The sequence below is a fragment of the Callospermophilus lateralis genome, chromosome X (assembly GCF_048772815.1).
Source record: "Callospermophilus lateralis isolate mCalLat2 chromosome X, mCalLat2.hap1, whole genome shotgun sequence".
Classification (NCBI taxonomy): Eukaryota; Metazoa; Chordata; class Mammalia; order Rodentia; family Sciuridae; genus Callospermophilus; species Callospermophilus lateralis.
In genome coordinates this window covers 85,577,131-85,604,003 of record NC_135325.1, presented here as the reverse complement: position 1 = coordinate 85,604,003, position 26,873 = coordinate 85,577,131, and the positions used below count along the sequence as shown (strand labels likewise).

The 26,873-nt window shown below is 40.9% G+C and overlaps 2 protein-coding genes across 5 annotated transcripts in view; one reads left to right on the top strand and one right to left on the bottom strand.

Annotated features, from left to right (window-relative positions):
• The window catches only part of Morc4 (MORC family CW-type zinc finger 4), a 73,488-nt gene extending 47,004 nt beyond the window's left edge, over nt 1–26,484 (top strand). For 2 of the 4 annotated variants that reach the window (XM_077107756.1, XM_077107759.1), the window contains 3 exons: nt 2,837–3,533; nt 3,845–4,128; nt 4,440–8,505. In XM_077107756.1, coding sequence (XP_076963871.1) covers nt 2,837–3,533; nt 3,845–4,128; nt 4,440–4,593 — 1,135 coding nt within the window. In that variant the 3' untranslated portion in view covers nt 4,594–8,505. Of the gene's footprint in view, nt 1–2,836; nt 3,534–3,844; nt 4,129–4,439; nt 8,506–26,362 lie in introns of those variants that run through there. The other 2 variants (XM_077107757.1, XM_077107758.1) reach the window with 2 other exon arrangements.
• On the bottom strand, nt 17,712–18,404 carry Cldn2 (claudin 2). The gene has a single exon (XM_077107469.1). It carries the CDS (start codon nt 18,402–18,404, stop codon nt 17,712–17,714), a length of 693 nt encoding a protein of 230 aa, XP_076963584.1.
• Nucleotides 26,485–26,873: the final 389 nt, after the last annotated feature.

Below are 26,873 nucleotides of genomic sequence, written 5' to 3'. Positions count from 1 at the left end.
AGTCAAGGGTGTTATGCTTTGATATTTTAGTAGGGTACCTAAAAGACATACATACATGCACACATACACATTATACAGTGATCAATACATATTATAAGAGAGCACTAAAAAGTTTTATAGGAATTCAGAAGTAGCATTTGAACTGCTTTTAGATATGCACTGTTAGGAAGGACAAAGGCATTCTTATCAAAAGGAGCAGCTTAAGAAAAACCATGGGCTTTCATTTTGGCAGGTGTTTGTAAAGTGGGTAATTGGAGATGAAGTTAGGGCCAAATTGTGTTCTAGCTCTATTACTTACTAGCTAACTTCAGAAAATTATTTGACCTCTTCCAATAGATTTGCTTAAAAAAAAAACAATTGAGATAGTAATACCATTTACCTCAAGGTTATTGGGAGATGATTTAGATGAGAATATACAAGTTGAACAGTTATCACGCTGTCTGGCACAAAGTGCTGAATAATGTTTCCTATTATTTGTCACAGAGGCCAATGCCAAGCTAAGACTTTAGAGCATTTATGTTGTAGAAAGCCAAAAATAAGGGTTTTAAATAGAGAGGTGACATAATCAGAGCAATGCTTTAGGAAGATTAACATGGCAGTAGGTGATCTAGAAGTGAAAGAAAGGGAAACCAAGACCAGAGGAAGTTATTGCAATAGACCAGGAGAAGCAATGAGAGCTTGATAGTTTATACATGACTATAAAGGGGCTGGGGATGTGGCTCAAGCGGTGGCGCGCTGGCATGGCATGCATGCGGCCCAGGTTCGATCCTCAGCACCACATACAAACAAAGATGTTGTGTCCGCCGAAAACTAAAAAATAAATGTTGAAAAATTCATTCTCTCTCTCTCTCTCTCTCTCTCTCTCTCTCTCTCTCTCTAATAAATAAATAAATGACTATAAAATTCTGTAAAAATTACAATCTGATGGTGGTAACACAAATAGGAAACAGGAGAAGGAGCAGATTTGAAGGTGAACATGAAAAGTCAATTTTATATATACTAAGATACCTATGGAACATCCAGGAAAAAAAAAATATGGGATGGGCAGTTGAAAATCCAATACTAGATCTCAAAACTTGAGAGAAGGTTGAAGTTATTGCCCAGGGGTTGTATGGGGTTACCAAGAAGGAATATAGGGTCAGAAGAAACGATAGTTAAGGACAGAACCCTTAAAGGTGGAAAAATGAAGATAAGGCAAATAATATGACTTTTATTGCCTTTCATAAAACTTAGTTAATGCTATCTGCTATTATATATGCATTTCCTTCTTTCATGCCAACTGATCGTTTTATTGTCTTACTCAGTACCAGAGCTAAATGGACCATCTCTAGTGGCCCTTATACATATTTAAATATGGGTGCATTTGTTCTTACATAGCCCCTAAATTTTTTGCTCTTCCTTTAAGACCAACACAGGTCTATTGAGATGGCAAGCCAGTTTTTATTTCTGAAGAACATACAGGGCATCAAAAGAAGCTAAGATTTAGGATGTCTTACAAATGTTCTAAGAAATTACAGATATGTGGGCAAACTTGAAGTACTATGATGTGGCAAATAATATGCCTGATTCTTTCTCATTAGAAGTTTGAAAATTGAAGGCCAGGTGCAGTGGCACACTCCTGTAATCCCAGTGGCTTGGGAGGCTGAGACAGGAGGATCACAAGTTTAAAGCCAGCCTCAGCAACAGCGAGGTGCTAAGCAACTCAGTGAGACCTGTCTCTAAATAAAATACAAAATAGGGCTGGGGATGGATGACTCAGTGGTTGAGTGCCCCTGAGTTCAATTCCTGGTACCAAAAAATTTAAAAAAAAAAAGAAGTTTGAAAGTTGATTTTACCTTGAATTTTTTTTGTTTATTGGAAAGAAGATAATTATAAGGACGACAATGGGGTTCCCATCCTGCTGAATGATATAAAATTGCCTGTGGATTTCTCTAGCACCAGTTGTTTTGCTTCAACCAATAGTGCTTATGGCAGTCAAAAATGAAAGGCGATTTGAGGCTGTCATCCTGGGCTTCTCTGAAAAACTAAGGGAGTGCCTGTTTGTGCCTGACCAAGGGGATTTTTTTTGTCACAATGGGGAAATGACTAGAACTGGATAATTCACTTTCTTTGTTTCTGACTAATGCCTTGTGTTTTAATTAACTTTTACAAGTGAATAATGGGCAATAGCCACAATTCCCTTGGCTAGCAAAACAATCGTATAGTGTTCTATTGCAATATAAAAAATGTGCGTAAGTCTTTGATACTGGAAGGTTTTGTGGCACTTTAAAATTAACAAGCTTGTTTTATTCTCTGCATATACCAGTAGATTTTTATGACCTTTTCAGTCCATTCTTCTGTTAGGGTATCTTGTGTGTATATTTTTTGTTTGTCTTCCTTTACTTGCATTTAGGAAACTTCTAAGTCAGACTGGTTTCAAATCAATTTTTAGAATTTTTACCAAGTTCATCCTAGTCCTGTTTTATTCAGATGCTAACCTTTTAAACCTTTCAACTTCACCTCTCCCTTAAAACCAGTTACTAACTCAGCTGTTTGCATGAATGAAGGGATTGAGGCTTGTAGGTGAAGTTGCTATACTGGTCTGTTTTTGTTTTTTTGTTACTCTAATGACATACATGAGGCTGGGTGATTTTATAAAGAAAAGGGGAATATAACTGCTAACCCATAGTTTAATGATTTAACCATAGTTTACCAGATATATTTCTCTTATGAAAGAATCAGTGAGTGACATCTAAAGGCAGTTTTAATATGGAAAATTTGAGGAGGGGCTCCATAGCATAAGAATATACTTAACATATATTGTGACCACTTACAATTTAATTTTCTCTTCTTGCAGTAAGTACAAATGGATTCTAGGTGAGGAACCTGTGGAAAAACGAAGAAGGCTCCAGAATGAGATGCCAACATCTCCTCTTGATTATTCCATGCCTGGATCTTATAGGAGGGTAGAGGCAGCTGTTGCCTACGCAGAAGGGGAGAACAGCCATGATAAATCAAGTTCTGAGAGAAGTACACCACCGTGCCTTTTCCCAGAATACCCAGAAGCAAACAAGAATACAGGACAGAATAGGGAAGCATCAGTTCTATATCCAGGGGCCCAAGACCAACGCCAAGAGTCCCTGCTTCCTGAAGAATTAGAAGATCAGATGCCAAGATTGGTAGCAGAAGAATCCAATAGAGGAGAATCCAATAGAGGTAGCACAAACATAAACAAAGAAGAAGTGAACAAGGGACCTTTTGTAGCTGTTGTTGGTGTTGCAAAAGGTGTTAGAGATTCAGGGGCCCCCATTCAGCTAATCCCTTTTAACAGAGAGGAGCTTGCTGAGAGAAGAAAAACTGTTGAATCCTGGAACCCAGTGCCGTATTCTTCTGTGGCCTCTGCTGCAGCCATTGGGGAGAAAGGAAGAGGCTATGAGGAGAGTGGAGGTCGTAATACACCAAAGATGAAGAACCAGAGAGAACTGGAAGAATTGAAAAGAACCACAGAAAAATTGGAACGTGTTTTGGCTGAAAGAAATTTGTTCCAGCAAAAGGTTTGGGCAACATCTTACCACTAGGAATTAGAACTCATTGTAATCAAGGGTATGGGGTGTTGGTGCTCTGATGGTTTCACATTCTGAGGCCTTTAAACAAAATATGTCAATGAACCATTCTGTGGTATGTTTCAGATTGAGTGAGCCCTAATGGGCTTCCCTTCCATATTTTAGGGTTGAAAAGAAATTTCTATAATTAGAGGAATATGTATAATGGAATCACAGGGTAAAGATAGTAAGAACAATTTTGGGCACTCTATTAAGGTTTCAGTAGTATGTGGGCTCATTGAATTTTTTTTCTTGGACTTCAGGTGGAGGAGCTGGAACAGGAGAGGAATCACTGGCATTCTGAATTCAAGAAAGTTCAACATGAATTGGTGACCTATAGTACCCAGGAGACAGAAGGGTTATACTGGAGCAAGAAACACATGGGTTATCGCCAAGCTGAATTCCAGATTCTGAAAGCTGAACTAGAAAGAACCAAAGAGGAAAAGCAAGAATTACAAGAGAAATTGAAGGAGACAGAGACACACCTGGAAGTGCTACGGAAGGCTCAGGTCTCCTACCGGACCCCAGAGGGAGATGACCTAGAAAGGTTAATTACTAGGGTTTAGTTATGAGCTTGTGAGTGCTAATGGGAAGCATCTCTTAGGACCCCCAGTTAATGGTCATAGACAAGGGAGGAAGCCTTAATTCATAGGCCACCAAGGATTGGATAATTACTTCTTAGAAAGCCTCAGCCCCAATTTCCATGTGTTTGGTGGCATTGTGCTTTCTTCTTTCTTTTTAGCTAGTGGAAACATAAATTGTTGAGAATGTAGGCCCATTTTGAAGGGACTTCATTTTATTATGTTGGCTAATGACTTCATGTCATCTCTTCTCCTGCCCCCTCACTCTATCATACAGGGCTTTGGCAAAGCTTACGCGACTGCGTATCCACGTCAGCTATCTTCTTACTTCTGTCCTCCCTCACTTGGAGCTTCGTGAGATCGGGTATGACTCAGAACAAGTGGATGGGATCCTGTACACAGTGCTGGAGGCAAATCACATACTGGATTGAGCACCAGACTATATATATTCTTTTCTTTTCAGCCTGTGTACTATATATACTCTTTTCTATACTTCTCTATTCTTCTCTTGCCTTTCCTCTCTTCTCTTTTTCCCTTCCTCCCAAACACACACACAGAAAACTTCTCTCTCTCTCTCTCTCTGTCTCTTTTATGCCATATGCAGAGAATCTTTGAGTAAATCCTGGATCTTAATCAGTCTGCTGCTTACTCAGTTATGGTGTAGACAGAGAAACCAATTAAATAGACTTTCAAGATTCCAGGAACAGAAAAGCAAGAGTCACCAAGTTAGGTGATCAAAAAGCTTTTTTACTTGGCCTATTTTATACCCTTTCTGAAATGGTTCATACTTGTTTTGGTCAGTCAGTAAATACTAGGTCCAACATACCTGGTGTTTCTTGATGAATTATGAAGTACTCATGGTTTCAGCCTACTAAGGTTCTAACAATCTAGTTGAAAATACAAGATACCAAGTTACCTAATTATCCACAGAATTATATGGTTTATATAAGTTAGTGGTAAAAAAATAACATAGAAATAGAGGAAGGGAGCTCAAGAAAAGCATCACACCAGAAATGGGACCTAAACTAAGGTTTAAAGAATGAGCATGGCCATACTGTTAACATGTGTTGTTCTTTAGGTGGTAGGATTATGGTTGATAATTTTTTCTTCTTCCTATCTTCCTTTTTCAAATTTTCTATAATAAACTTGATATTCTTACATTTGAAAAAATGAATTATTTTTTAAAGAATAATTAGACTTGGATTTGGGTATCAAATGAGAGACTGTGAAACTATATGTAATATTCCATTTATTACTTAGGTTAAATTTAGCATTACCTTTGGAAGAACAGCATGCATGAACAAAGACACAGAAAATTCAGAATGGGAAAAGTGTTTTAGGTAGGAGTGGTAGGTTAATGTAAAGGGAACTGAGATTAAATCATGACCTATCTACCTACCTATTTTCCCATCCACTATGGTATTTGCTTTTTAATTAGGAATATTAAAAAACAAATCTTCAACATTCATCAATTTTAAATATATATCACCAACTTGAAGATTTTCAGTTATAGGGAGAAGTATTTTACAGTAGGGAGATCTATCTGATGTCTCTCAGAATATACCTATATATCCTTCAGGGTATCCTGAGTGAGGGATAGACCTCATAGTATCAGAAATAGTAAAGCTTATACTCATGTAAATTGAAATGTTTTATTCATTCATTGCTTTATTATATTTATATAGTGCATACTCTCCAAAGAGTTCCAGGTGCTCATCAAAAGACATTGAACAAAGAACATATAAAAACATCAAGGAGTAGGGTTGTGGCTCAGTGGTAGAGTGCTTGCCTAGCATGCTTGAGGCCCTGGGTTTGATCCCCAGCATCAAAAATATATATCAACAGTGAAAAATAGGAAGTATAGAAATATAAAAGCAAGGTAGGCTCAAGCAGTGGCAAAAAGGATTAGCTAGACAAAATGCTTTGGATACTCATTCTGTTTCTCTTCTGCAGAGTTACTTCAGAAGACTTTTACAAACATATTTTACCTCATTTGAAAGGAAGCCCATCATAGATAGTCCTGTGAGATTGCAGGGGAAAGGAGGAGGCCAGAACCAGGCTTCACCATTAGAACAAGTACTTAAAGATATCCCTGGCCACTGCCACATCACCTCACCTCACCTTAGCTTGCCACATGATTAGTTTTCATGTTGGATATTTGGATCATGATAGTCAAGGTCTCATTTTATCTAAGTGTAAATATTACTGAGGGGATAGGGAGCATATTAAGCCATTTTTTCAGTGATATTTGCTTGTCATTTGGGGGCTGAGAGGGCATAAGACTTTGTACAGATATGAATAATATGAATGGGAATCTGGTAGAAGGAGAAGTTCAGATTGTTGAAGGTTCAGACTTTGTGTTCATTGGACAAGTGAGGGGCAGAGTAGGAAGGAGGACCGGCAATTGAGCTTTAAAAGGAAAATGATGGAAAATTTAACTCATCTTTACTAGTACTTGCTTTCAGTTTACTCCCTGGCCCATTCCCTGAAAGCCCATGGTCTTGACCCCACAACATTGTTTTTTTTTTTCCTGGCAACAGTTATCTGTGTGAGTCCATTCACTTCAACAATATGAAGTGTTTCCTGTTTACTATGAAACCATACCAGTATGAGTTCTAAATACCACTGTGGAGAAATTGAAACTTGTTTTACAAACTTACTCTAGAGTCCATTATCTAGTGTGGAAGCAAAGACATTGAAAAGGTTAGGTTAACATGATCATAATCTTTCTTTCAAATATCTCTCACATTTGCCTTTGAACTTTCCATTTCCATGTTAACATTTAGGCCTTTATTATCTCATGCCTTGATAATTTAAATAGATTCTTAACTGGCCTACCTTGCTTCCTGTTCTCACTTAGTCCATCCTATTCAATATTACTAAATGGCTTTTAACAATTTTATCATGTCATGCCTCTGTTCAAAGATTTGCTAGTGCTGACAGTTGCCCACTGAATGCAATACCAATTCCTTAGCATGGTGCTCAAAACCATTTGTGACCTGGCTTCAACCACTCTCTCTAGACTTATTTTCCAACATTCCGAACACACACTATATTCCATCCAAACTGAACTCTTTCAGTTTCTAAACATGCCTTAAGATTCTCTCCTTTTCTACCTTTGCTATTCCATTCCCTTTTACCTAGAGTGTTCTTCCTCATCATCTTTATTTTGGCTCAAATGCCATATTTTTCTACAAATTGCTTTGATTAACCAAGTTAGACATGACATTTCTCTTTGAATATTTAAGTTTTATGTCACTTATTAGGCTCTTACCACAAATTTCCTTGTCTAGTCTTCATATTAGATAGCTCCAGATTCAAATATTAAACTGCCTATTTGACATTTATACTTACATATCTCATAGACACTTCAAATAAAACATGTTAAAAATGAACAGTGATATACCCCAGGACTGTTCTTTCCTCCACAGTTTTTGTCTTAGAAAATGGCACCTCCTCCCACCCAGTTGCTTAAACTGGAAAACTGGAAGTCATCCTTAGTTTTCTTCTCTCATCCTCTACATCCAGTCTGTCAAGTCTGTCAGTTCTATTCCAAAGTATATATTGACTATTCATTTTACCATAGCTAACTTAGTCCATCTCCAATGGATTATAACAGCTCATAACAGGAGTTCTTATGTCCACTCTTATTCCCACAATTGTATTTTCACTAGAGATGTGATTTTAAAAAAATGCAAATTAAATCTTATGACTTCCATGTTTAAAACCATTAAACAACTTCTCATTGCACTTAGAATAAAATCCAAACCCCTTACAACATCCTTTAAGACCATTGTCTGCTTCTTTTACTTTGTTTCATGAATCCTTTTATCCTACACCACTTTTACCCTGGCTCACTGTGGTCTTTCCACTGAAGCATGTCAAGCTCTTTCATACCTTAGAGCTTGTACCCTTACTGTTCCATCTCCTGAGACATGTTTTACCCCTACTGTTCCTTCTAGAATACTTGTATCTCCATTCATGGCAAGGCTATCTATTCCTTATCCTTCAGGTCTTGATATGTCACTTCCTCAGACAGGCCTTCCTTTTTCTCTATTATTCTCTCATTTTTTTCCTGTTTTTTTCCCCCAACTCATATCATTGCTCACAATTTATAATTATATATCTGGTCACATACCTTGATTCAACAAATATTTATTGAGTACCCACTGTGTGCTGCAAGATATGCAGTGGTGAACACAACACACATGATCCCTATATGACTCCCTCAATGATAAGTTGCATGATGGGCAGGGCTATGCCTGTTTTTGTCAACCACTGTATTCTACTTCTTATCTTAGTACCTGGGATATAGTAATCAATAAATGATTGCTAACAAATGAGTTTTTGATTGGAACTGTGTTTTGTTCATATCTCCCTGTCCCCCAAGGATGTAAAACAGTGTCCCATTCATAGACAGGGTTGGATAAATACAGCATGAGTGAGGTAGATAACAATCCTGGGCAATAAACTCTGAAAGACTGAGACAATGCATTGCTCAGGTTATTGGGGCGGGCAGTGATCAGAGTGGCCTAGTGTTTCTCTTTAGCTAATCTATGACGTGAATAATTAGAAAGGCTGCCAAAGGAGGAAAGGAATATGGGTGTTCTTTACTACAAACATTCTGAATATTATCTAAAAGATGTTCTCTGTTGGGCAATTTTTTAATGCTAAGGATTATAGAATAAACCCTGGAGAAGGCTATAGAGACCAGATCTTGAGACTAAGAACCGAAAAGAGAAAAAAAAAAAAAAAAATCTGAGGCTTCAGTATTTTCAAGAGTTGTCTTAGTTTATTTCAAGTGAAGAAAGAAGAGCTATACAAAAGCAAAGAACAGACAGAAGAGGTCTCAAGGAAACAAGTTCCAGGGACATGTTAAGAGGTCAGTATATATTTTTTGGATGAAAGGGACCTAGACCAGAGACTTTGTGGCACAAGGAGGCAGCAAGATTTGCTGCCCATGGTCAGTAATTGTAAATTATCTGGGCTAACAATTTAGAGGCTGAGGCATAATTGTCAGGTTCTTAGTCCCAAGGGCAATATCAAGACAAAATGTCTTTCAGGATTCCATACTATGAATTAAAACCCCTTTCTGTAATACTATATTAGGAGTGAAGCATGGAGGTCTGCTCAGGAATGCTGGATATGAGCTCAGGCTAAGCCAAAAGTGATTGCCTCAAAAAACGACTTATGTTTCATGACAAGGACATCCCTAAATCATGATTTATATTAGGCTGACAGGATATTTGAGAACCATACATTCTGAATCAAAAGTGAGAGCACATGCTTGGATAATAAACAAGGTAATTGAAAGAAGAACTGAGATAGTCTTAGGCATAGGAAAACTTCAGTCATTAAGTAAGACATAAATATTATTCATTTTCTTTTTCAGTGCCAGAGATTGAACAGGCCTTGTAAATGCTAAATACATGTGGTATCACTGAGCTATGCCTCCAGCCCCATTTTTTTATTTTATTTTATTTTATTTTTATTTTTTTGGCACTGGTGATTGAACCCAAGGGTGCATTGCCACCAAGCTACATCCCTAGCACCTTTTATTTTTTATTTTGAGAAAGGGTCTCACTAAGTTGCTCAGGGCCTCACTAAGTTGCTGAGAGTGGCCTTGAATTTGCAATCCTCCTGTATTAGCCTCCTGAGTCACTGGGATTACAGGCATGCACCACCGTGCCTGACCCCAACCCCATTTTCTAATGGAAAATAACATCTGCAGATGAAATTCGTTTTGTTCCTTGCCTCCATCCATAAACCCAAAGTTTTTATGTGAATCACCAGAAATTCCCAAACTACTTTCAGATAAAATAGGACAAATATTTTGGATGCTTTCTACATGCCAAATGCCTTCCATACATCTGCCCACTGTGTTCTTAGGGGCAGACAAGATAACTTTAGGCAGGAGCTGAGGAAAGTGTTCTCTAAAGGTTTGGTCTTCAAGATGGGCCCAGAAAATCCAGAAGAATTGGGAAGGTAGTGGCATTGGGTGAGGGTTTCCCAGTTATCCCCATAAGGGATAAGAAAAGTATAAACAAAGTCACGAGATGACAGGTAAACACAGGGAGCCCTCATAAGTAGTTGAGAAAGAGTGAATTATCCAATTTAGAGGATAAGTAACGGAATGAACCAAGGACTTGGCAATGCTGGCAAGAGGTAGGGTATGCTGAATCTGCCTAATAATGGATGTTTTGGAGGCTAAAAATTAAGAAAGTGACTGTTGGAATCTCTCCAGTTGTCCTTAAGTTTAGAAAATTAACCCCACTCTGCAGTTCCTTTGAACTGAAGTTTTCTCTAGCTCTAAGGTATGGTGAATCATGATTCTGTTCCACCCCAGATTCTTAATAGATTTTGATGAGGGTAAAAGAGCCATCACAGGCTGTTTTCCCTCCAACTTCTCAAGTCTGCTTTTCCCCCTGGCTTCTGTTAATAGAATCTTAACAGTAGAAACCTATCCAAGGTCTTTAGGGTATTCAGACTTCAGAGAAGAATCTTGAGACATTTTGGCCTGGGAAAGACTTTCCATACTAAATGTAGATTCAGAACCATGGTAAAAAATACACTTTACCATCTGCCCCCACATCCAAGATAAACGCAATTTGATATGATTGGCACTATCCCCTTTAGGTTCCCAGTATGCTTAGATAATAACAGTTAACCATTTCCCATTACCATATCAAGAGGCAGGTATTATTCCCATTTTACAGATGAGGAAACTGAAGTGTAGAGAATTGAAGTAGCTTTCCCATAGTGTTAAGGTAAAATCCAGGTTTGTCTGATTCCAGAGTCCAAGCTCTTTGCCAATTACACCATACAATGAGTCTCCTATTCTTTTTGATAGGAAAATGCTAAAGCCAGCCCACACTGATAGGAATTTCCAAGGAAGAGCATTCCATAATCCCACACAATGTTTAACTGCCCTCATGATCAGGAAATTGTTCACTTATGTAACGAATATTCCTCCAAACAACGTGGAAATTCATTTCCTCTTGACTGGGTTTTTCACTCTGGGCCGTTGCTTGGCAGCTTTCCTGATATCAAAACAGTCATCAAGATCCTATTCTTACACTCCAGGAGGTCTTGGACTTGTTGGCCTCTGCCTGTGGGTGTTCTCACTGGCTCCTTTGAACCCCCCTCCCCAGACAGTGCTGAGTTGGGTAAGTCTCTTGGGGAGTGAGAAAGTGACACTTGAGAACATATTGGTTTATTATTACACACAGAGGAGTAAAATTAACCATGAGATGCCTCTGGAATTGCAAACAGGAGGATGTCACCATCTTCTCATCCTGTCTGCCTTTTTCTTGATTTTTACTTCCCCCATCTTTGAAACTGTTGAATTATTTAGTTGAAGGATGCATATGTAACTTAGAAAAATTCCCTCCTTCTCCAAATTCCAGTGTGTGTTGTAGCTGAATTGCTGTTCTAGTTTTTAAACTCACTAGACTCATCTTTTCTGATTCCTTTTAAGGCTAAAATGATAAACTAATACAAATTCAGGTATGTGGCTGATTGTTTTTCTTTTCCCAGTAAATACACTTGAGTTTAAACTGAGTCCTTTAGTGCTTTTAAACCAAGGAAGTCTTCACAGTATCATCCCATGTGGGGATGTAGATCAATTCTCTTGCATCCCACTGGGTAATTCCAGAATAAACAGGCTTAGAGGAAGCTGCAATGAGCATCTTCTCTTTGTTCTTTTTGTGTGACTAGCCTTTCTCCCAAACAACCACCACAAAGTCTGGAAAAAGTCTGAAAGTGCTATTGGACAACAGGAGCTACCACTGAAATGCGGGATTGCCTACCATAATATCAGTACTCATCTGACATCTAATTTCACATCACATCATACTCCTTATTATCTTTTTTAAAGCATGTGAGTATTCTCAGTGTTATCTCCACACAGTCCATATGAGTGTTTGCAAACTGAAAGTTTTCAAAGCCCTCCTAGGACATGACTTGTGAAATGGGTGTCTTTTTGGAGGAATAAGACTTAAGGAATGACAGGAAATCAGTAGCTTTCTCCTAAAAGGGACCTGATGATGTGCCCTTACATGTTGGCCTCCAGTTTTGTCAAGCCCTAAGACACTGTTGCTTGTCTTCTGGAGCAATGAAGTCTATAGAATAGAATTATAGGTGAGAGTTAGCTAGGAATTCCTAAGTACAATTCCCAGGAAAGTGGTGGGTTGTGGGTAGGAGGTGGGTGGTCAGATTACAGTCTCTATATCACTGTACCTGATAACAGCTTGTTAATCTTGTATCACTGATCATATCACATACAGTGAGCCTCTACATAGGGAAGAAGAGAGTGATAACTGCTGGACTTCCTGTTTGTGGTTCCTTTCTGCTGTTGAGATAACAGAATGTCTCATCAAAGCCAGTAGCCGCTTAGGCAGGGAGATCAGGCTGGGCCAAGGCCAGGCTTCAGCCACCTGAGGAGGAGCACATGCACTTCCCAGCCTGGGGCCTCTGTGTCCTGGAGTGGGCAGCTACAGGCATGAAAGACTCCCCTGTGCATAGGCCCAGGGCTGAGTGGGAAGGAACATTTGACCCTGTTAGACCTCGTTAGCCTGCCTTTAGCACTGGGCCCCTACTCTCTCCTCTCCTCCTTCTCCTATACCCATGTTTCTCCTCTGGTTCAGAGCCAAAAGGCCCCAAGCTACTTGGTTGGGCACTGCTTCTGCTGCCCCACCAGTTTTCACAGAACTTCCCATGGAAAGGATATGAGGAAGGTGAAGCTGAGCCTCAGAATCACTCCCTTTCTTAAAGTCCTTTAGGGGTCTTATAACTCCAAAAGGGCAATTAACAGCTTATTTGTGTGATATATCCCTGTTAGCTCCTTAGCACTCCTATTCACCCTATTTGTCAATTTCCCATAGTTCTTCAGCTGCAGGAAGCAGTTTCTTCTAATCAGCCTTCCCCCCAAAGCTCAATTAATGCCAGGCACTCATTTCATATGGATTGGAATTTAAGGAAACATACGTAAATATTTTTCTTAGCCCCTGACACCTCTATTTTGAATCACTTTGTTCCTATCTCTCCTAAGAGCATCTATATCCAGCCTTGTAGGACTGGGGATGTAACTCAGTGGTACAACACTTGCCTAGCATGCTTGAGGCCCTGGGTTCAATCTCCAACACCACAAAACACACACACACACACACACACACACACACACACACACACACCAACAAAAATCAGATTGGTATGTTAATTCTGCCTTTAGTAGTCAGATGTGCATGACTTTTCTCCCCTAGATTAGCTGTCAAATCCTCTAAGGCAGACTTTTTTTTTTTACCATATTATGTATTGGTGCACTATAATTATATATAATGGTGAGATTTTTGTTATATGTTTGTACATGTACACAAGGCAGAATTTGCATCGTTTATTACCCTCACAGCTCTTAGCACATTGCCTAACACAAAGGAAGAGTTCAGTTTGTGTGGGCTGGCTGACTGTCTGGCTAAAGGGCTGACTGAGTGGCTATTTGGCTGGCCGAAGGTCTCTCAAAAAGTTGGAGCTTGCCTTTCCACTAGGAATCCAGTTTCAGTCTCCCCAGCTCCATTAATGATCACGTAGCTGTGGGTCACTAGGGCCCCAAGGGAGAGAAAAAATGAGTCACACTATTATCAGAGGAATGGAAGGCAGAAACATCTGTCCTTGTGCAAGGGTTGAGCCATGAGGTAGGGGAATAAACACAATGACCTTCACTATGCCCCTAGGTCTATGGTTTATCTAAATTACTTTATGATGAAAGGTAATGGTGTTAGCTGATAGATGGTCAACTTGGGCCCAGACTTGGGAAGATTTCTAGGAAACTATTTAGAGCAAGGCTTTTCTTATTCAACCAGCCAAGGGGATCAGTGGCTCTGTCAGGTCTGCCCTGGTTTTTCTAGTTGATGATGAAATTCTATTTTCTTCTATTGAAATTTCCCAGATTAAGAAAGGTCATAGGAACCCCCAATCCAACCCCACACTAAGACAAAGGGAAGCTCTATGTCCTTTTTCCCTCACAAACCCTTCTATTCCAGAAGTGGACAGGTACTGGAAATCTGCAAGAATTTGAAGAGCAAAAGGCCCTCAAACACCTTCTGAGACTGGAATCTCAGATCCTAATGCCATGGAAGGAGTTTCCAAGCTTATATACAGATGGGGCACTAACACCATTCTGTAGCTTGAGGGATTTTATTCACTCTCTAGACCTCCATTTTGTCTCCTGTGAGAGATCTACTTTGCTGAGGTATTTGAAGGATGCAGTGAAGTTGGTAGCTCTGAAGGTGCTTTGGTTGCCAGTGAAGGGTCATTAGAGCCCCTTACCAGACTGCTGCCCACACAGCTCAGCAGAGTCAATAAGGCAACCCCTTCTTTCAACCTCTTATGAACCCTAATCATGTACTTTGGGATTCCTGGTGCCAGACCAAAAGCATGACTTCTTAAGCTTTTCTCCAAAGATCTCTCCCTCTCCCGTATTCCCACTTGCTGCCATTCCCTCTAAATAGGCTTGAATGTTGTGGTTCTAGCCTTTTCAACAAAAAGGCCCACTTAAGAAGTGCAAGGGTAGTGCCATAATAGGCTCCTATGAGCTGAGGACCCCTAGGTTCAGGGTCTAGTTAAGCTTAAATCTCAAGGGCCCCATTATTATCAGTGTTGTCCTAGTTAACAACACCCTTATGAATTAGGCTTGGTTAATTCCCAAAGAGGCTGAATGGCCTCCTAGATTCCCATACTTCCCATATTTAGGGTAATTGGAACTGAGATGCTGTGTCTTATTGAAACATAAACCTGGCATTTCCTTGGTGGGACAATTAGTTGAGCTCAGCTTGGCCAGTTGGCCAGCATGGCAGGAGGGGAATTTCCATACCTGATGAAGTTCTGCTTTTCAAGATCACCCTCATGGGAGACTAAGAGAGCATTCATACCCCCATTGTTACCTTGCTAGCTTTAAGTTATTTTCTTCAGGCTCCTTGGAGACAGTTGTTAGGCTCTTTCTATTGGCTCTGAATACTGTTGGATCATCAGGGTCTTATTTTGGGAATTAGGAGACTGGGGCACTAACACCAGCTGTGTGGACCTGGGAAAATTTTTATACCTGTATCAGCCTTATTTTTCCCCTCTGCCAGATGGAGATTGTGAGATCTATTTCATCCTCTTCATAATGGTGGTTAAAAGAATGAAAGGAAGGGGCTGGGATTATGGCTCAATGGTAGAGTGCGTGCCTCACATGTGTGACACACTGGGTTCAATTCTCAGCACTGCATATAAATAAATGAATAAGATAAAAGTCCATCAAAAACTAAATAATACTTTTAAAAAGAATGAAAGGAATAAGCACATAGCCATTTAGTAGATAATTTAAATGAAATAACTGTTCCAAAAAGGCAGCAGCTCTGGCCAAGATGGTTAGTTTCCTTGGTGAGGGGCATTGTCATGTTTTCTAATTATTTCCAGTAAAAATATGGAATTTTCTATCTAACCTCAGGGACAAAGTCCAGCTTCCACCCTCCCCACCCCTTGCCCCAATTTCTTCTAGTCACATGTACCCAGTTTGGATCCCTTTTAATCAATAAAACAGTTACTCAATCAAAAAGTGTTTATTGATCACCTATTGTGTGCCCAGCACTGTTACATATAGTCTGGGGTGTACAAAGAAGTCTAAGATATAGCCCCAAGTGTTTACAATGTGCTTTTGAGATCAGATACACACACACACACACACACACACACACACACACACACACGAAACTAACAACCAGAAATTGTGAATGATGAGCATCAAAAAGCAATTTGTACATTGGGGGTTGAAGGAAGGAGGGGAAAGAGAGGGATGGAGTGGTCAGAGAAGGCTCAATGAAAGAGGTGGTGCTGAGCAAGTTCTCCAAGTATGGGGAGGACTTGGCTATCAGAAGAGGGCTTCCAGGTCAGTGAACAACTTGAACATAGTAAGAAGGTGGAAACATGAAAGCATTTTACAGACCATTAATGGGCTCCTTTTGCTGGCACTGAGATTTGGGGAGTTGTACTGGATTTCTTCCAAAGGTGGTCATAGCAAAGTGGTGAGGAAAAATGTCTCCAGTTTATGACCCCCCGCCAACTCCAACTCCAGGAGAATTGGAGCATTCTCAGACCTTGGATGTGGAATTGTCTGCCTGGGAACCATTTTCTACACTTGTGACTCAACTGCAATCCCAGGCAACAGCTCATTTCTCATTCAGATCATGGTCACAACACCTTGGACATGTATGTTCCACACTGCAGCGTTTGAGTTCCTTTTGGGATTATCTTCTGATGGATGGTGAGGAGGATAGGAAGGGTGACAAAGGACCCACCTAGTGTTGGGTTCTTTCAGAGGCTCTATAGTGCTCTGTGAGCAGACCCCATGCAGGGCGCTGGTCTCAGCCCTTTGGGCTGATTTTCCGTTAGGTCTGAAGACTTTCTGGGAGGCTGCCTCTTTTTGGCACAGTAGAAATACCCAGTGGAGTTACCACACATGTCAAACCAATTTCTTAGATACCAAAATTCTTATTCTTTTTTGGCCAGGGTCAAGAAGTAGTATCTTGCTCAGTCTCCCACAGCTTTCCTGTTGTCATCTCCCAGCCAAGGACCAGTTCTTGAAAAACTGGTTTATTGTTCCTCAGGAAACCATTGTCTATGGCCCTTAGCCTTGTGGTTTAGACAGGAAGCCAGGTCAGGTGCCCCAGAGGGAGGCAGAGTCTTTGGTGAAAGTTGAAACTGCAGTTTCTGAAGCAGTTCCTCAGTGGAGTCAGAGTTAGCAGCTGCTTTGAACTTTCTACCATATCTTTTTTCCTTGTCCTTCCCTCTAGCTATGGGCTTGATCCTTAACACACATATGTGAAGGAATTCTGGGAAGTACCCTGGGAAAATGGTTCTGGCTTTTGGTTCCAGGCTGCTTTCCTTTCCTCCCATCCTGCACCCAATTGCTTTCCATTCCCTGGACACCATAGGATGGCCTTCTTTCAGTTCATGCACAAACCAGCCTGGATACTCTGGAGTCATAACAAGAGTGGGTTGGAGGCTCCAGGGCTCATTGCTGACCAATCAGTTTCTTTGGAAGGAGGTTTGAGAAGGAGGTTAGAGCGATGCCCATATAAGCCACCATTCCTTCTTCCCTCTATCCCCCAGCAATGAGCTAAAAGCCAGCCAGAGAGACATCTTTGATCACAGAGAGGGTCAGTCAGTGGGATGTGATTAGTAGGTTTGGGGATGGATTTCCACGTAAACCAAAATGTAGGAAGGAGCCTCTGGGGCCTGGTCAAAGGTAGGGAGTGGGATTTGGAGTTTGAGGTTGAGGACTTGGGGTGGGGGGAGAAGGATATAGGCTGGCTTGGCGAGTATACTTGGCAATTCAACCTGCATGCTGCCATACCAGCTCCCATGTCTGCCTTTTGCTCCATCCAATAGCCAAAGTCAGTCTATCCTCAGCAGCACCTTCTGACATGATCCAGTGGCAATGTCCCTCTCCTGTGCCCCTAGGGGCACTGTCCCCTGGTTTCACAGACCCAGCCACCCCCTGGCCCCAGGTTCTTCAGACATACCCTGTCAGGCTGTAGGAGTTGAACTCACTCTTGGCTTTGGGCGGTTGATTAGGCCTTGGGGAGCTCCTTGTGGCAAGAGGCTGGGCCTGGTAGCCATCATAATAGTTGGCATGATTTTCCTGGGATGAGCAGGAAAAGCAGAGGATGATTCCAGCTATCAGGGAGAACAGGGAGGAAATAATGCCCAAGTAAAGGGCCTCTCCAATCTCAAATTTCATGCTGTCAGGCACCAGTGGTGAGTAGAAGTCCCGCAGGATCCCATGAAGATTCCAGGCAACAGGGATGAAACCCAGGAGGCCTCCAAGAATGAAGAAGACTCCACCCACTACTGCCACTCTGTCTTTAGCTCGGGATTCCTGGCAGAAGACTGTGCATCTCATGCCCACCACAGAGATAATGCAGGCCAATGAAGAGATTGCACTAGATGTCACCATCATGGCCTGGGCAGCCTGGATGTCAGCAGGCAGGCCTAGAAGAGTGCTGTAGATGTCACACTGGGTAATGCCTGTGCTGTGTGTGGCACACTCCATCCAGAGACCCTTGGAGAAGCCGACTGCTGTCACAATGCTGGCACCAACATAAGAACTTGTACGCCAGCTAGGAAGCAGCATGGCAATTAATGTGCCCAGCAGCCCCAGAAGGCCTAGGACGTAGCCCACAAGTTGGACGCTAAGAGAGGCCATGGCAGACCTCTCAGCAGAAATGTCTTCAGGGCCTATTCCTTCGTCTTCTGGCTGCAGAACTCGATCCTTGAATCCTGGCCTCTAATCCTTCATTTCAAGGTGTCTCTCTCAGGCTGACTTCTCTCCTCCTTACAAGTGTCTGTGGGCGGCCACAAGCAGGCTCAAGAAGGCATCTAGAAAACCTAAAAAAAATCCATAAACCAGATTAAATATTGACCAGAAGCTTATGAGAAACCAGAAAATGCTGAATGCCTTTTGACCTTTGTTATCTTTAGAAATAACACATGAGAAAGGAAAAAAAAAAACTTTGAAACTGGAGCCAAAATGTCATCACCTCCTGCGTAGGCACATGCCTTAGGTTGGCAGTTGGACAAAGGCAGGGGCCAGACAGGTGGCTATTTCCGAGAAGGTAGTGATGGCAGTGGCGGTTATGGTGGTTGCATTAACTCCACTGCTAGTCTCCAAGGACTGCTGTTTAATGCATTGCCAAGCAACAGTGCCAAACGGCCCCACAATTACAGACTGAGGCCAAATTCCAGGGGACTGGATCAGGACGAAGAGGTCCTAGAAATGTAGCCTTGGACTCCAGCTTGTCAGAGGTTGCTTGAATCTCTAAAGATTTAGAGAGTAGTGGCCTGAATCATCCTGCCCACAGCAAAAATCTACTCCAGGGCAGATTGGGACAGGAAACAGAGCTTTCGCCTATACTCTGAGAGTTCAGGTCTTCCCAGCTTTTCCCAAAGTCCTCTCTGTGAGGCTGGCCTTAAGCCCCTGCAAGTATAACACACCAGATATATCCTGTCTGTTCTCCTATTAGACGCCCCCATCATCAGTCTCTCAGATGATGTGGGAGGACTCTAGAGAAAGATTGTTCCAGATCCTAGGTGGATCCCTAAAGTTCCCTGAACTATCTGTTAGGGGCTATAGGATAGAGGAAAGGGAAGCTGCTTTAAAATAGAGGGCTTTTTAAGAGGCAGGCATCTGAACCAATCCTTTGGACCCTCAGAGCTTCACAGGATTTTGCAGTGTTCAGGGAGTCCCCACTCTTTCCAAGGTTCAGGACACTAAGGATGAAGGGAACATCCTTTTCCATCCTCTACAAGACCCTTCAGTGCACTAATTCTTCAACTCACTACAATATGGCTGTTCCATTTTAGCCTTCTTCAAATTTTCTCCTTCCCTACTCATTTCTTAAGTGTATTTCTGCGAAGTTCATTCTTTTCTCAGTCAACATTCTACCACTGAGCAAACACATCTACCCCTATGACAATCTATTACCTATCCATTGGGACTCCCAAATCTGATTTTCTAATACAGACACTCTTGACCTGCAAAACTGGCAGAGGAATCCTCTATTCAAAATTTCCACAGGAGAATTTCATAGGCACCTCAAATCTGGCATGTCCAAAAGAAAACGCATTACCTCCCCTGTTGCATGTTTCTTCAAATAGTTCTCTGGATCTCCTGTGGTCATTGAATAATACCTCTGTCCATCTCCTTATACCAGAACAAAATCCTAGAAGTGATCCTTGATAACTTTCTTATTCTTATCCTCTGCATCTAATAGTTACTATGTCCACCAATTCTCTCTCTTGAATATCTCTTGAATCCATGACTCCCCCCACCACCTTTATTTTCATTTTCACTGCTACTTCCTAGTATAGGGTTTCATAATTCTATCTCACCTGGAAGCAACAGCTCCCTAACTGGTCTTACTTACAATCTTGCCTCTTCCAATTCATTCCCCACATTGTTGCCAAGGTGATCTTTCAACACATTAATATGATCAAGTCACTACTCCACATAAGACATTCCAATGGCTCCCTACTGGTTAAAAGATGAAGTCCAAAGTCATTTGTACTCCATGACCTCCCAAACTTCACCTCTTGCTATTACCTTGTTAGACTAAATTTTTCTCAGCTCCTCAATCATGTCAAATGATCTTTAGCTTAAAAGTTTTAGTACAGGCTGTTGTATGTAGAATGTCATGCATTTTCCTTCTCTGTTTAGTTCTTTCTCATCCTTTAGGAATTAGCTCAGATGTCTCTTATTCTACGCTTGGTCAAGTACTCCTTCTCTATATTCTTATATTATCCTGTATTTCTTTACTTCAATTATCACCATCCTCATAGCAATAATAATAATACTTTAGTGTTTCTCATGTAATGATTAATAAACATTTTACATGTGTTAGCTCATTTAATCATCACAATCTTTTTGTGATAGGTACCAATAATACCTACTGAGGAAACCAAAATAAGGATAGTACTTTGCACACTATATTGTAATTTCGTATTTAAACTCTTATTCTCTTTGCTAGTCTGCAAGCAACTTGACAGCAGAGACTACATTTGACGTATCTCTATCTCATATATCTTACACAGTACTTAATGCAGATGTTCAAAAATATCTTCTTTTTTAATTTGTTTTAGTTGTTGCTAGACCTTTATTTTATTTATTTAGTTACATGTGGTGCTGAGAATCAAATCCACCACCTCATGCATGCTAGGCAAGTGCTCTACCATTAAACTACAATCCCAGGCCCAAAAAATATCTTCTTAATGAAAGAATAAGAGTGGTAAAGAGGTTTGGGAAGGTCCATATGACTATAAAAGACAGATTTTCAAAATGAGTCAATGACATTGAACTATAATGGTTACAAAGTGCTCCCCAATGTTGGGAAAAAAGATTGAGATTAAGGATATCAAAGGAAGAAAGGAGTAAATACAATAGGGGGAGATGGGGAAACAGGGGCAAAATCAGTTTCATATACACATGCACACACACCTATATACATATGCATGAATGTGCAAACTCGTTTGTTGAATATCTTATTTCAATTAAATTATAAACAATTTGAGGGTGAAAAAAAAACTTCTCTTGTGCCTCTGCAGCATTGGCCACATAGTTGATAGTCAATACAATTCATCAGTGTCCGATATTATGTTGCCAGTGTTGATACAAAGCAGTGCAGAACAGGAACCAATAATTTGATGAACTTTGTCACTTTCGGTTGTGACACTGAGCAATTTCTTTCCTGGCACTTATTTTCTTGAAGACATTAGTGGTTTTTGTTTTGTTTTGTTTTTTTGTACTGGGGATTGAACCCAGGACCTTGTACTTGCTGGACAAGTACTCTACCACTGAACTATATCCCCAGCGCTCTGGCATGGTTATTGTTAACTTGCATTGAGTTGCATTTATCCCAATCATGATGAGCATAACAGTGAGGCTTTCAGTGGTGCTTGGTGATCCTAATTTTCCCTGGTATGCATTCTACTTCAAATATTTACCACTCTTTTTAAGGCTCCCTACTCTGCCTTCTCCCCATGAAGCTATTACCTTCTTTCTTGATCAATCTCTTTGCAGTCCAGATCCCTGAACAAGCCATTTAATACTGATGTCCCTACTTCTTCACCCTCCCAATCACTTCTCAGTTCTCTGCAGTCTGATTTTTTGCCATTAGTCATCCACTGACTATGTTCTCACCAAGGTTATCAATTACTTCCTTGTTCCAACATCCAATGGTTCTATCATCTTTCCTTCTCCCTCTCCTTCATAAAATGCCTTCTCCCTTGTCATCTATAGCACCATTCCCAGATCTCCCCACCCCTCAAAATGATTCTTCTATGCATGGTAGTAAATACCTATATCCTGGCTACTGAAGAGGCCAAAGTGGGAGTCTTCCAAGTTTGAGGCCAACCTGGGCAATTTAGTGAGACTCTGTCTCAAAACAAACAAACAAACAAAAAATAAAAATAAAAAGGCTGAGGATACAGCTCTGTGGTAAATCACTCCTAGGTTTGATCTCTAGTATGGAGAAGAGGAAGAAAGATTCTCCTATGTTTTCTTCATAAGTTCTTCTTTGTGGCTGGGGATGTACTCAGTGATAGAACACTTGACTGTCATGCATGAGGGCCTGGGTTCAATCCCAAGTACAACAAAAAATTCCTCTTCCGTTGCCCACTATTTAAATCTAACTATTCCCCTAGATTTCCTATGGTCTGTTTATTCTTCACATTCTCCATGGGTGATCTCATTTACTCTCTCTCTCTCTGTGCCAATGACTAACTACCATCTCTCTCTCTCTCTCTCTTTAGGTTGTAGTTTCTGTAGTTACACTATTTCTTTTTGTATCAGTTGTTGATGGACACAATACCTTTATTTTATTTATTTTTATGTGATTCTGAGGATCAAACCCAGTGCCTCACATGTGCTAGCCAAGCATTCTACCCACTGAGATACAACCCCAGCCCTAGATCTCTCTCTTGAGTTCTTTGTGTTGTCAACTACATTTGGAATGGCCCCACCTGAATGTGTTAACAGTACCTCAGATTCAACTTCTGCAAACCTGAAATCATTTTCCCTTTTCTCTCCATACCCTCAAACTATTCCTCATAGAGTATTTCCTATCTCAGTTCCTATTTCAATGGAGTCATCAGCCATCAAATAATCCAAGCCAGTCACCCTTGTTTCCTCACCTTTCCTTGATATATAATCATTATGAAGTCCTATCAGATCTACTTCCAAATAAATCATGAATCCATTCACTTCTCTCCATCTCTACTACTGATACCTTAGTTTAGGCCTTGCAACCATCATCTTTTATTCATTTGGAAATCACACAGGTACCTCAAATTGGTCTAATTCCACTTCTCAACTGCCCCTGCAATCAATTATCTATCCAGTAGTCAAAGACCTTTCTGAAGTGGAAATGAAATGAAATAAGGACTGTCACCTCACCCAGAAGTCTTTAATTCCATTCAGGATGAAGTTCAGTCTCCTTATTGCAGGAAATCAGAAAACCCCTTCATTGTCTGGCCCCTGCTTTTCTTCCCAACCTCATATCTCACCATTAACCTCCAATACCATGGATTATGCTCCCATGCATGCACATGCGCGCACACACACATGACCCAATCATGCTTGAACACTTATATTTCTCAGAATTTACGTTTATTTTGTCTCCAAACCCTTAAGCCTGCTGTTCTACCTTCTACTACTTGTATGGCTAGTTGCTAGTCAACCTCCAGGACTCATCCTCTCCTTGAAACTGTCCCTGGTCCTCTTCCCTTTCCCACCCAGGATGAGTTAAATCCTTTTCCCTCCTTCCTTCTATCTACATCTGTGCTTTCAGTCAAAGTTAGTGAAAAAACTTGATGCTTTGCTGGAGAAGACCTTCTACCTCCCAGAGAAGTAGTTTTCACCTCAACCTTCCTGAGATGGCACCAGAAGAGCAGCCATGCTTGGGTTTCCCATGAGAATCAACAGCATTTCCCATGAGGAGTGCTTTTCATCAGAGCCAGTCCTGACTCAGTTAAAGTAAGAAAGTATTTGGGGGGGAAAGTAAAGAAAATGTCATCACTGAGGTTTAGAATCTCCAGAGTCCATTTGGCATAGCTGGGCAAGAGGAAGAACAAGTCATTAGAGCTTATTCCACAATGGCCCCATGGGGATTCACTTTTCGGTCAGGGTCAGGAAGACAAGGTAGAAAAATTACAAATGGTTGGGCGGTGATCCAGGCTACAGTCTGCTTTTATTTGTTTGATGAGCAGTAGGAAGTGAGGGCAGATAGGATTTAGATAAAGGGTCTTGACCTGAGTGTCAAAAGATCTAGTTGTTTTTTTTTTTGTTTTTTTTTTTTTTTTTTGTCTCAGTTCTGCCTGAAACCTGTCCAGGAAGTTCCCTATCTTCTCTAGGCCCTATTTGCTCATCTCTAAGGTTTTGCATCTCAAATAAGGTAATGGGGACAGGAAGTCCATTTTAACAAATACAAAAGACTGAAGAGCTGCTATTAGAAGCAAGTACCTTTAAAAGATACCTCCCTTTGAGCGATCCTCCTAGAGGCCAACCACCATCTACTCTGGAGGTACAGAGAAATCTAGGCCCTGCCAGCAGAATTTGTCTTCTGGGCAGGAGGCCAACATACTCCATGGCCCAAGGGCTGTGTAAGAAAGTTTCACTTAGGATCCTTACCTAATCTTCCTTAGGGGAGGGATTGGAACTGCAGGAGAGGATTAGGAGGGTCAAGACTGACAGCAGCTCCTGACTTAACCCTTTCTCACCTGGGTACTTGCCCTGATATTTTTCCCACCTTTTGCTCCAAGGATCTAGTGCACAGTACTCCTCTTTTTAAGGTGCTTTCAAAAGACTGAGTGTGACATGGTGTCCTTGGGCTTAAGAAATGATCTGAAGCAGCCTTTGACATCTGATAGAAGCCACCACTGCCTTCATCTGTAAATCAGCCTCACTTTTCTATCCATTAATCACACAGCCCCTCAGAGGAATTGCAGACACTTGCTCCCTCCTCTGCACCTCACTTCTAGCTTCCAATGGCTCTAGTAGGTGTTAAAGCCATTCCTTAAGGCCATATTTTTGGAAAGTTTGTCCTTGGATCAGTTAATCTTTCCTTCTGCATCAGTTGATTGATGACAGTTCAGGAAGGAACTGCAAACAGATTGAGAAACTTTCTAATTGCTTTAAAAATAAGTTCAGTTTTGTCCTTATTATTGAAGCAAAACGTGCTGGAAAACACAGAAAGACAGAATTTAGAAAACAAAAACTACCTAAAATCCCCTAACTAGAAGTGCTGTGAATGTTTTGGCTACAACTTCATTTTCATGGAAGATACTTGATAAGAATAATGCTTCATTCCAAATAAGGAATTTCTAATGGTAGACATGCAGACCACTAGGAGAGTTATTTAAGGTCTTAAGGGGAAGGCTTTATGACTTCTCTCAGGAATCTACCTTCTGCTGCCTCCCTGAGCCTTTATGCTAAGGAGGACTCCCGAGATTCCAGCCCTCCTCAGCACCCCCACAAATAGGCAGAGAGGTTAAACGCAGCTCCTCTCCTCTTGTATTTACCATGCTCCTTTTATCCTCAAAGCTCCAGTTAGAAATTATTTGATTTGAAGAGTGCTTCTTCTGGTTCTGTACCGTCAAAGACTGGAACCTTTGTGACATCTTTGAAGAAAAAAATACCACCAACCCAAGTGCCAGAGGAATTTTTCCTCCCATATCCTTCATTCAGAAAGTCAAGGTAGCCCAGCCTGACTCTACCAGGAGTTAAACTAACAACAACCAGGAAGGAAAAACACGCACTTAGGTGATTAGCAAAGGCAGTGACTAAATCAGGATTGAGATACTTACAGAACAATTCTTTTGTAGAGCCACAGAGGAGGAGATACCCCAGGAGAGGAAGGAAGGGGTCCTGAGAAAGGGGAACAAGGTCCAAGGGGCCACAGGCTGAGGTGATAAAGGATTTCTAATTGTTAACCACAGCTTTGCAAAATCCATCTGCAAATCTGAGCCTTATTACAGATGAGAATTAAACCCCTGGAGACTGGGAAGGATTGAGGTACTTAAAAAAGAAAAAAAAAGGTTTGGTGGGTTTTGTGTTTTTCCTGTCAAAAACTCCAGCTGGGCCTTTGTGTGGTGACCTCTGTGAGCCCAGAAGAAACCTTGTGGGAGGGGGGTTTGGCCCAAGGAAGAATTTAGAACATTCCAGCTTTGGGGGGAGAAAAGGGGGCTCTGTTGCCCATTAGGTGTCCCTGGCTAGCAGCCCTGAGGCCCAGCAGGAAGTAAGCCTCATAAACACAGCCCTGGAGAGCTAGTGCCCAAGCAGCCCTGCACTGTGGCCCTGTGCTGCCTATAGCTCCACGGATTCTTCTACCCATTTTGGTTCTTCAGCAAGCTCCCAACTCTACTCTACCCCTAAGGTTGACCTCAAGGCTCAAGGTCAAACATGTGCTGTAGATTCGGTTTCTGCAAGTTCAAAGAGCAGGACCTACCAAGTGAGGACTGAGGTGGCTATCATAATGGCAGGCTTACCATTTTTCACCACACACACCAATATCATACACTATGCCATTTAAGCTACTCAAAAAGTTCTGCGTAGTGCACATTGGGTTTCTTTTCCAAGTGGAAAAAATGTTTTCCTTTTTTTTTTCTGAATAGGAAATTACTAGATGGTATTGAAAAGAATTCAGAAGAGAAAGAAGAAATAGAGGTCCTCATAATGCCATGAGCCAGAGATCATCATTGCTAACATTTTGATGTACTATACAAAATATTAATAGAATTACTTTTTACAAAATTTTGTCATGCTGTAACTACAATTCTGTAACTTTCTATAGTTTCTAGAACTTGTATCATGGACCTGTTCCCATGCCAATAAAGAATAGAGCTACATCATTCTTTTATGGCTTCATTGCATTCTATATAAAAACATGATTTCTTTAACCATCAACAGACATTTTTGTTATTTCCATTTTTTACCATTAAAACCTCACATCTTTACACATAATACTGCCAAATTCCTAGGCATACAATTGCTAGGTCTGAAAGTATGCATTCTTTAAAGGTTAATACAATATATTATAAAAATTAGGCAGTTTTTAGTATTCCCAGGTGAGAAATCTAAATCCCAATTAGATGAAAGAATATTTTACCAAACATCTCAAGTTGA